The sequence below is a fragment of the Arvicola amphibius genome, chromosome 18 (assembly GCF_903992535.2).
Source record: "Arvicola amphibius chromosome 18, mArvAmp1.2, whole genome shotgun sequence".
Classification (NCBI taxonomy): Eukaryota; Metazoa; Chordata; class Mammalia; order Rodentia; family Cricetidae; genus Arvicola; species Arvicola amphibius.
In genome coordinates, this window is record NC_052064.1 from 32,987,592 (window position 1) to 32,999,305 (window position 11,714).

At 44.9% G+C, this 11,714-nt stretch overlaps 1 protein-coding gene across 1 annotated transcript in view; it reads left to right on the forward strand.

Moving 5' to 3' along the window:
* The window catches only part of Fam117b (family with sequence similarity 117 member B), a 60,150-nt gene that overhangs the window by 43,241 nt on the left and 5,195 nt on the right, over positions 1-11,714 (forward strand). The window contains exons 5-7 of the mRNA XM_038315277.2: positions 1,139-1,282; positions 2,809-3,034; positions 8,641-8,761. Coding sequence (XP_038171205.1) covers positions 1,139-1,282; positions 2,809-3,034; positions 8,641-8,761 — 491 coding nt within the window. The remainder of the gene's footprint in view (positions 1-1,138; positions 1,283-2,808; positions 3,035-8,640; positions 8,762-11,714) is intronic.

Genomic DNA, 11,714 nt, shown 5'->3' on the forward strand with positions numbered 1-11,714 from the left:
CCCAGGACGTGACAGCAGAAAGCCACTAATTAGAAGATTTGTTTCATTTAGTTGTGAAGTCTCCCAAGCTGGTTTTTTGCACTTCTGTCCCTGAGGACCCAAGGAGTACTGTTGGGTAAGAATGAACGTTTGTTGGCTAGGAGCCACTTGAAAGTAGATTTCCTGTTTCCCAAGGATTCTTGTACTGTGTTTACTTTTGTTTTGTTTTTTATTTATGTTAAACATGATCAGAAGTAAAAGATAAGAAATAAAACCTCATTCTAAGTTTGTGTCAATGAGGTGGATGACTGGAGACCGGCTAGCGTTCGTCTCTTTGGCAAAGGACTGAGCTTCTGACACATCGCTGTTGGGAACTCGGGAAGATACCCCAGGAACTCTGCACTGTGTTCTATTTTGAGCATCTTGTTAAGATGCTAGGCAATATTCTATATTATTTAATATTCTATAAGTATCTAATGTTACCTATTCTTTAAAAAGTTACACGGTGACAATGAAAATTAGAGATGAGTTTCATAGAAAAGAAAATTTTATTCATTTATTTATTGGTTTTTAAAGACAGGAGTCTCTGTGTAGCCCTGGCTGTCCTAGAACTCCCTCTGTAGACCAGGGTGGCCTCAAACTCACCTTGAATTTTATTTTTTTGTTTCCTGAGCAGAACATATTAATGCCTTTACAGTATTGATACAGAGAAAGTTGTCTGCAGTTGTGTACTCCTATTGAATTACAGACTTTGGAAGGGAATGTTGGTACAGAGAAAGTTGTTTGCAGTTTGTGTACTCCTATTGGATTACAGACTTTGGAACGGGCTCTGCCATGCACATCCTGGGTGTCAAATTTCCTTGTCAGGCTTGGTGGCGGGCACCTTTACACACTCAGCCACCTCACTGGCCCATGAAAATGTTCTGAGGTTGATGTTATTGCAGTATTTGCCATTCTCATAATGGCCTTTCTAGTGTATGACAGGTGTGGGTAAATCTCTGAGAGTCTGTCTTCACTGCCTGGAGTTTGAGCTATAAAGACATCTCATATATCCTAAGATTCAAATCCGGTTGCTTTCAAGTTCTGGAGGTCTGTGGGTGTTGTTTGCACTTGATTCTGGCCCCTTGAAAATTCTTTGTCCCTCTTCACCCTTGCTTAGGCTCCTGCTGCAAAGAGCACGCTTATTCCTGCCGTCCCCATCACCAAGTCGACAGGCTCTCGCTTCCGGAACAGCGTGGAAGGACTGAACCAGGAGGTCGAGATCATAATTAAGGAAACCGGGGAGAAGGAAGAGCAGCTTGTTGTAAGTAGTCTTCATCCCCAGAAGGGGCCTTGCGTGAGCGCCAGAGCACTGAGACGGGTGCCATTTTTGCTAGTTTTATGGAGGGTGGGCAAACTGTCTAAGAACCTTTCTGCTCCCTGATTGTCGAGACCCCGGTTTGATTGCTAGTCTGCATCTTCATGAAGTGCACTTAGACATATCTACCTGGCCATTTCACACAGAAAAAATGTTATTTAAACTTTAAACAAATATCTATTAGAATGTATTTATCCCAGTATCTGTTCTTTAGTGAGGAGGGAATTAGTTTGAAGAAATACTTCACTGTTGCAGAAAACTATTTTAACTGTGTAAAGATTTATTACATTCTTTCATGTTGCATTTGTTTAACTCTGTGAAGCTGTTACTTTGCCTGTCTAAAGCACCTGATTGGTCTAATAAAGAGCTGATCGGCCAATAGCTAGACAGGAGAAAGGATAGGCCGGGCTGCCAGGCAAGGAAAATAGATAGGAGGAAGGCAAATAGAGTCAGAAGAGGGGATGAAGGCGCTCCGACTGCCAGCCACCCAGCAAGAGTGGAGTAAGAACAAAGAAAGATAATAGAATAAAGAAAGGTAAAAGCCCAGAGGCAAAATGTAGTTGAAGAGAAAAGGGAACATTTAAGTTAGAAAAGCTGGCTTGAAACAAGCCAAGCTAAGGCCAGGCCTCCATAAGTAAGAATGAGTCTGCATGTATTTATTTAGGACCGGGTGGTGGGCCCCCAGTGAGTTAAAAAACACCAACTACACTTCACAGACATAAAAAATTCTCTCCTTGAAGGTGAAGACAGCTGGGTGTGGTGGGTCCCCTGTAGTCCCAGTTTCCAGGCCTCCAGCTGGCTTATATAACTGAAATCATATCTCAAACAAAAAGAAAGGTAAAAGCTTGATTGAGGTTTGAAAACACTCAACTCTGCCGTCGCTGTCCTCCATTCTGTGGGATGGAGCACGTCTTTCCTCACTAACTTTCCCTCTCTCGTAGAGAGGGCTGGTTTGCCTGATCAAACTGCTGTGATTAACCTTTCACTCATGAGGAAGGTGGCTTTGGGGGGAATTGGCCAAGGGCCCTCCTAGTGTGGCTAATTCTCACTTTTACCTTTGCCTCTACTGGGAACCTTGTGGCACAGTGAAATTTCTCCTTTACTGTGATAAATTTTTATAGTAGTTTTAGAAATAACAGTGCATGATCCCAGTTAGTGCAGCAGACCTTGTCCTCTTGTGTGCCATGTCCTCAGAAGACAAATATGTCACCATGGGATCGGCAGGGAAGCCACCAATGAGAAAGGGAAAGGCCCAGTAGTAGAAGGGTGGATGCTTGCTTGCTTGTTTTTGAAATGTTTTTCTATGTAGCCCCGCTCTCCTGAGAATCAGAACCCTCCTGTTTCACCCTCCCAAGTGCTGGGCACATTTGTGGCTTAGAATTTGATTTCTGAGTTTCTGACCGCAGAGGACTGTGACATTGGGTACATTGCTGGTCAATTTCAAAAACATGTATTTTTAAATTTCGTAATAGCCCCAAGATATCCCAGATGGTCACCGTGCTCCTCCGCCCCTTGCCCAGAGGAGCAGCAGCACGCGCAGCATTGACACCCAGACCCCGGGGGGTGCAGACAAGGGGAGCAACAACAGCAGCCGCTCGCAGTCTGTGTCCCCCACATCCTTCCTCACCATCTCTAATGAGGGCAGCGAGGAGAGCCCCTGCTCCGCTGATGACCTGCTTGCTGATCCCAGGGATAAAGGTATGATGGGGTGCAGTTGCCTCTGAGGGTGACAACGGGGTACCTCCTGTCTGAGCATACGCTCTTCCTTCTCTGTGGGACACACGTGTCAGTGGGTGACAGTGGGGTACTTCCTGTCTCAGCATACACTCTGTTCCTTCTCTGGGATACACGTCACTCTCTGTGGGATACACATCACTCTCTGTGGGACACACGTCACTCTCTGTGGGACACACGACACTCTCTGGGGGACACACGACACTCTCTGGGGGACACACGACACTCTCTGTGGGACACACACGTCACTCTCTGGGGGACACACACGTCACTCTCTGGGGGACACACACGTCACTCTCTGGGGGACACACACGTCACTCTCTGGGGGACACACACGTCACTCTCTGGGGGACACACACGTCACTCTCTGGGGGACACACACGTCACTCTCTGGGGGACACACACGTCACTCTCTGGGGGACACACACGTCACTCTCTGGGGGACACACGTCAGAGGAATTGGGGTCAGCAGGAGCTCAGAACAATTGGAGCACATGTGCCTTTGCTGAGGTGCTCGGTTGGTGGTCTAGTTAGACTTTTGTGTCTTTATTTTGCAGCATTTATGGTGAATATGGCTTCCTTATTATTGTGTAGCCCAGTGGTTCTCAACCTTCCTGACACTGCGACCCTTTAATACAGTTCCTCATGCTATAATGACTCCCAGCCATAAAATTGTTTTCCTTGCTTCTTTATAACTGTAATTTTGCTACTGTTAGGAATCGTAATGGAAATATTTTGGGAGCTAGAGGTTCATTAGGAGTTGTGACCCACAGGTTGAGAACTGCTGGACTAGAGGATTATTTTCCTGGAAAGAACTTTGTTCTTGATCATTTGACTCATTGGAATTTTATTACCTTAATATTTTTAAATTAAATGTGAAGCCTTCAATTTAGTGCTTTTTAGGATACTTCTAGCAAGGATTAACTTGCTTTATCTCAAAACAAAATGAATGTTTAAAGCAAACTGTCAGTCAAGGTTGGAGGATCCTGAGGCTGGAAAGGTGATCCAGGGGTTCAGAGCTCTTGCGTGCAGAGGACCACAGTTCAGTTCCCAGTACCCATCTCTAATAACTCCAGTTGCAGGGGTGTAGGTACACAGGCAAGCAACTGGGCAACCCAAACGTGAGAATTTAAAAAAAAAATTAAAGTAGGAGGTACTAATACATAAAAAAACCTAAAACCAGAAAAAATTTGAATATTAAGTATAAAATCTTACCTTTTAAAAGAAACATGAACCGGGTGATGGGGGCTCATGCCTTTAATCCCAGCACTTGAGAGGTAGAGGAGGTGGGTGGATCTCCAACTTCCAGGACTGCCCAGGTTACACAGAGAAACTGGGTCTCAAAAAAAAAAAGAAAGAAATATGACTGTTTTTGATCTGCCTGTAATCAGAGAAGTACATTGTGCCATCCTAATCCTAGTTCTTCTGATTACTTAAAACCATTGTTGTGACAGTTAATTTGTGAAGTGTCCAACTCAGTTTGGTAGTGATGGATTTGAGTCCTAGGCCAGCCAGGGCTGCATAGTTAGATCCTGTAAGGTGGTGCTCAATGTGGAGGGTGGTTGACACCCTCTGGTCTCCACATGCACCACGGACACACAGTTTAAGATAAAATCAAATCAAATCTTGGGGGGCTGGTAAGATGTCTCTGTGGTTAAGAGCACTGGCTGCTCCTCCAGAGGACCAGTGTTCAATTCCCAACAAACCACATGGTGGTTCACAACCATCCGTAATGAGATCTGGTGCCCTCTTCTGGCCTGCAGGCATACATGCAGACAGAACACTGTATACATAATTTTAAAAAGGCTCAGTCAATAATGCACCTAGTATGCAAACAGGAAAACCCAGTTTGGATCCAGAGTGCCGTGTAAAAGGTTGCACCTGTTAATATGTACATTCACATCCCACATGTGTGCCTTGCTAAATTTCTTCTGTTGAAGATGATGAAGCATCTCCTGCATTTTTGAGAGTTGATTGTTACTCTGAGTATATAATTGTCAATGCTTTGCATAAGTGCATAGTATATAATAGTAGAAGTGTGTGTGTGTGGCCATTTCAGAAATAGTTGAAGTTGGGGCTGGAGAGATGGCTCAGTGGTTAAGAGCACTTGGCTGTTCTTCTAGAGGATCTGGGTTCAATTCCCAGCATCCACATAGCAGCTCACAGCTGCCTGCAGCTCCACTCCAGGGGATTTAATACCTTCACACTAGTGCATATAAAATAAAGTTAAATAAAATTTTTTAAAAAGAAAGATATAGTTGTTTTGTCCTAATCTCCAGCCAGTGTCATTTTTTAAAAGTGAAACTGAATTCAGAGACACAAACATCACTTCTCAAAATCAAACACTTACAGAACTTAAAGGGGTACTCTTGAATACCGCATCTTGAGGAATTGTAAAAAATGTTTGTAAACATCTTTTCCACAGTAAAAACACTGGTTCATACCTGAGAGTCATGACTCTAAGCTGGAGGGTTCATGTGGTGTGATGGCGTGTGCAATGTGGAGTGTGCGTGTGGTGTGACGGCGTGTGCAATGTGGAGTGTGCGTGTGGTGTGATGGCGTGTGCAATGTGGAGTGTGCGTGTGGTGTGATGGCGTGTGCAATGTGGAGTGTGCGTGTGGTGTGATGGCGTGTGCAATGTGGAGTGTGCGTGTGGTGTGATGGCATGTGCAATGTGGAGTGCGCATGTGGAGTGTGCGTGTGGTCTGACCGCATGTGTGATGTGACCGCGTGTGCAATGTGGAGTGTGCGTGTGGTCTGATGGCATGTGCAATGTGGACTGTGCGTGTGGTCTGATGGCATGTGCAATGTGGAGTGCACATGTGGTCTGATGGCGTGTGCAATGTGGAGTGCACATGTGGTCTGATGGCGTGTGCAATGTGGAGTGCGTGTGGTGTGATGGCGTGTGCAATGCGGAGTTCGTGTGGTCTGATGGCGTGTACAATGCGGAATGTGCGTGTGGTGTGACGGCATGTGCAATGCGGAGTGTGCATGTGGTGTGATGGCGTGTGCAATGTGGAGTGTGCGTGTGGTCTGACCGTGTGTGCAATGCTGAGTGTGCGTGTGGTGTGATGGTGTGTGCAATGCGGAGTGTGCGTGTGGTGTGACAGCGTGTGCAATGTGGAGTGTGCGTGTGGTGTGATGGCATGTGCAATGCAGAGTGCACATGTGGTCTGATGGCGTGTGCAATGTGGAGTGTGCGTGTGGTCTGATGGCATATGCAACGCGGAGTGTGCGTGTGGTGTGATGGCATGTGCAATGTGAAGTGCACATGTGGTCTGATGGCGTGTGCAATGTGGAGTGTGCAAGTGGTGTGGCGGAGTGTGCGTGTGGTGTTACAGCGTGTGCAATGCGGAGTATGCGTGTGGTCTGATGGCATGTGCAATGCAGAGTGTGCGTATGGTCTGATGGCGTGTACAATGCGGAGTGCGTGTGGTGTGACGGCGTGTGCAATGCGGAGTGTGCATGCGGTGTGGTGTGATGGCGTGTGCAATGTGGAGTGTGCGTGTGGTCTGACCGCGTGTGCAATGCTGAGTGTGCGTGTGGTGTGACGGTGTGTGCAATGCGGAGTGTGCGTGTGGTGTGACAGCGTGTGCAATGCGGAGTGTGCGTGCTGTGTTCCAAGCCCAGGCCGCTGTGCCACAGGGTCAGGGACTGCGACTCCTGGGATTCCATATGTGTTTGATATTTTGGGTTGTTCTGCACTAAGAAACATTTTATTCTTGTCAGCTTTTCTGTCACCCCACATTGAATTATGGGGCACCCTATGGGGTCACAACCTATAGTTTCATCAGTTGAGTTGTAAAACAGGCTAAGATGGCAAACCAGCACTTGGGAGGTGGAAGATTAGGGCTGTTTAAGGTCATCTTTCGCTATATAGTGAGTTCAAGGCCAGTCTGAAGTATTTGAGGCCCTGTGTCAAGAAACAAGCAGGCTGGATTTTAAACCGCAGTTGTAGACTGTTGCTAATTAAAACTTCAAAAAAATTTTTTGCCGGGCGGTGGTGGCGCAGGCCTTTGATCCCAGCACTCGGGAGGCAGAGGCAGGCAGATCTCTGAGTGTGAGGCCAGCCTGGCCTAAGTGAGTTCCAAGACAGCCAGGGCTACACAGAGAAACCCTGTCTCAAAAATCTAAAAAAATTTTAAAAAAATGTTGATTCTAGGTTGGATCGATAATAGCTGCTAAAATCTGCCCCTTAAACCCATTCTTTCTTCTTTAGCTGCCCTAGGAATGATTGTGTTCGTGCCTTTGATTTTCCTAGGAATGATTGTGTTTGCTCGTGCCTTTGATTTTCGTAGGAATGATTGTGTTTACTCGTGCCTTTGATTTTCCTAGGAATGATTGTGTTTGCTCGTGCCTTTGATTTTCCCAGGAATGATTGTGTTTGCTCGTGCCTTTGATTTTCCTAGGAATGATTGTGTTTGCTCGTGCCTTTGATTTTCCTAGGAATGATTGTGTTTGCTCGTGCCTTTGATTTTCCTAGGAATGATTGTGTTTCCGTGCCTTTGATTTTCCTAGGAATGATTGTGTTTGCTCGTGCCTTTGATTTTCCTAGGAATGATTGTGTTTGCTCGTGCCTTTGATTTTCCCAGGAATGATTGTGTTTGCTCGTGCCTTTGATTTTCCTAGGAATGATTGTGTTTGCTCGTGCCTTTGATTTTCCTAGGAATGATTGTGTTTGCTCGTGCCTTTGATTTTCCTAGGAATGATTGTGTTTCCGTGCCTTTGATTTTCCTAGGAATGATTGTGTTTGCTCGTGCCTTTGATTTTCCTAGGAATGATTGTGTTTGCTCATGCCTTTGATTTTCCTAGGAATGATTGTGTTTGCTCGTGCCTTTGATTTTCCTAGGAATGATTGTGTTTCCGTGCCTTTGATTTTTGGAAAGGAATGACTGATGGCTCCTGTGAATTTCTTTTATTAAAAAATAGGGTCACAGCATTATTTCCAGTCAGAAATTTGTAGTTTAGATGACAGGCTGAAATTTTAGAATCCTTATATAACATACCAAGAAGTTTAAATGACTGTGGTATGAATTGAGGACATAAGCACTGAGCAGAAGTGTCAGCAGAGAATGTTCCTTCTGATAGCATGAGCTAGGAGTGAGTTCAGAAAATGAGTAGAATTTATTTCTGTAGATGATGGAAGGTTGTGGGCAGAAGGAAGTGTCTGCTGTGCTCAGAGACCTACCAGGGGAAGAGCAAGGGGAGGTTGGGAAATTTTCAGGGCACGCCAAGAGTTAATAGCAAGCAGCCATTGAAGAGTCATTTCAGGTACACGTGCTAGGGCAAGTAAATACTGTTTGAGTGTATTTAGAGAGTACATGGCATATAAATAAGGCAGCCAGATGGTGTGTGTGCAGCCCAAGGGTTGAGTGATGAGCCTATGCTGGGACCATCCCGAGTCAGGAGTGCAGTAGATGCTAGGGTGGAGTTAGTGAGGAAAGCACTCTCCCTGCCTTCAGACAGTTCCTGTGCAGAAGTCCAGGATTATTAATTATGGTATCAGGATGTATTTTATAATAGTGTTTTTAATAACTCAGTGTCTTTTTTTTTTTTTTTTTTTTTTACAGAGAATGGAAACAACTCTCCTTTGCCAAAATATGCAACCTCACCAAAACCTAATAACAGTTACATGTTCAAAAGGGAACCTCCAGAGGGCTGTGAAAGGGTCAAAGTCTTTGAGGAGTGCTCGTAAGTATCCCACATAAACACACACTCTCAAGTTAGAGTTTTCAGACAGGTCACAGGTCTGCCACAGATTACATAATTGTTACCATTCTGAAATGTTTGCTGAAAATAGCCCCAGAATTCCAGCAACGTGTGTATCAGCATTCTAACGAGCGATACTTAATATCTGCCAGCATCCAGTCATTTCAGTGTGTGTGTGTGTGTGTGTGTGTGTGTGTTCATGTTCACACGCACACGCGACGTGAGTGAGAGCTCTCTCCTAGCAGTGGGTCCTGAGTGTTGAGCTCAGGTTGTCAGGCATGGGTGAGCTGGCTTCCTGACTCCCTAGAGTCCCTTCTGTGACTTTCTGCATCTCTACTCAATCACGTATCTGTTTACTTACGATTTTACCCAGGTTGATCCTCTTTTTTTAAAGACTATGTAACCCTTGGGTTTTGCCTCCTTCTGGTCTCCAGTAATTTCACAGTTAGAAATACTTTATCTGCCAGTATACTTTAGGATCAGTCATACTGCTGTGAGAAGGTAATTTAAGAAGTGGTAGATTTTGTCTGTATGGTACCGAGAGACTTGAACCCAGGGCTTCCTTCACACGTGCTACATAAACAGTCTACCCATGGGCTATTCCCCTAATTTCTAGAAGCAGAATTTTATTTATTTATATTTTTTTATGTATATGAGTGCTATGTCTCCACCACTTGGGTGCCAGGTGTCCAGAAGAAAAGGGTTGGGTCCTACTGGAGTTACAGAAGGTGGTGAGCCAACATATAGGTGCTGAGAATTGAGTCTGTGTCCTCTCTAATAACAGCTGTGCTTTTAATGGCTTATGCAGCCTTCCAGTCCCTAAGAAGTAGAATTTTAAACTATAAGGTCTTGGTATTTGACCTCCTTTTCCCCATTTCTGGGCTACTCTTTTTCCATCTCCTTCTACCTCTCCAGTGGTGGGAATAAAGGCATGCACCACCATGCCAGCTCATACTTTTATTTTTCATGGCCAAATCAGATGCTGCATTTTATGTGTACTACATTTCTTTATCCACTCATCAGTCTAAGCTGAAGCGTTATTACCGAGGTTTCTCTGTTCGCTGGCTTAGAGTCCTCGAAGTGCCTGCACAGAAGCAGAAACTGGTCATGAATGGTGCTGTTCTTTGATTGTGGCTCCATTAATCTACCTTCCCACAAGCCCTGGGTAGAAGTCAGGTGTGGCCTCCTGGCCAGCACTCATTTGTTTTCTTAGGAATGAGCTTTCTCTCTAGAGTTTTGATTTGTCATTTCCATGCTGGCTTTTAAATTTCTGCCATTTTTAAGATATATTTTCCAGCTGGGCGGTGGTGGCGCACGCCTTTAATCCCAGCACAGAGGCAGGTGGATCTCTGAGTTTGAGACTAACCTGGTCTACTAGAGCTAGTTCCAGGACAGGCTCTAAAGCTACAGAGAAACCCTATCTAGAAACACACACACACACACACACACACACACACACACACACACACACACACACACACACACACATATATTCCAGATTTAGAATTTACAGAAGGTGGGGTTTTGTTTATCTGTTATTTTGTTTTTTTAAGAATATTTATACACCGGGCGTGTAATCTTGGAGGCAGATCTCTGATTTTACGGTCAGCCTGGTCTACAAAGCAGGTACCAGGACAGCCAGAGCTGTTTGTTACACAGAGAAACCCTGTGAGAGAGGGAGGGAAGAAGGGAGAGAGGGAATGAATATCATTCTTTGATAATCCCATCCTCGTAGAAAGCTTGTCTTGAATCACATCCACCCACCCCTGGCACCTCAGGGCTGCCCCTCTACCCTTCTAGTTCCTCCATTTTTAGGACTTCTTTTTTTGTATTTTGGAAATAACAAGCTTCATCCTTGGGAACCATGTGTCTTGAGCCATTTATTTCTTTTAAACTAGAGGCAGCACAAACATCCCTTACCCTGTCTTAAATAATTTTAAGGAAGATAAAACCAGGCAAGTAAATTGGTGAGAAGCCAAGTCCTTTGTGCTAGCTCAGTTACCAGGATGCTTTCCCAGTAGCGTGAAGCCTTGGGTGTAAGTCTCGTGGCTCCATAAAACAGGCCTGGGAGCCCAGACTGTAATCCTGGCAGTCAGACTGGAAGCAGAAGGGCCAGAGGTTGAAGGTTATCTTTAGCTACGTAGTGAGTTCAAGGACAGCTTAATGTAATAGACTGTTCAAAAAAAGAAACAAAGCAAAACAAAACCCCTTTATTTTGATGGATAAAAGCATAAAAATTTATCATCTCTAATAAACCTGCATTCAAAGGTAATTTAAGCATTATTTTATTATAGAAATGTGACTTTGGCTTTTTTATAGGTGATATCCTAGGTAAGAATCGAGTGTGTATTATCATAAAACACCCAGAAACACTGTGACGTTGCTACTGCTTGACCTGATGTTTCCATTGATTTAAATTCTGTGCTTGCTTTTGTTCTTTGACTGTACTGGCAAAGCGTCTTTGTGGGGAGAGGGGTGTTCCGTGTCAGTCAGCGGAGTCTGCACAGCGTGTATGATTAGGAACATCCCTGTTGTTGGAAATGTCTTGGGGTGGGGGTGTTCTGTCAGCGGAGTCTGCACATCCGTACCCTTGTTGGAGCCCAGTCACCCGTCTGCTCTGCTCACAGGGGTGAGGAAGCATCTTCTTCCAGCCTCCTGATCCCTACTCCAGATTGGCTCTCCTTGTGCTATATTTATACATTTACCATGTTTGTCACCCTCTCCTGCAGGTTACCCGTGCCGTAAATATATGGGTTCCTTCTCTAAATAACTTCAAAGGAGACGAATTATATTGACATGTTTGTCTGCAGAGCTTCCCCCCTGGCACCCCAGAATTTTTCAATCTTGTGTCTGCTTGTAGAGAATTTGGACTTTGTTCTTAGAGTCTCTACACCTTAGCATACTGCCACCTTTATTAGAACTCGGCTGTCCTTGA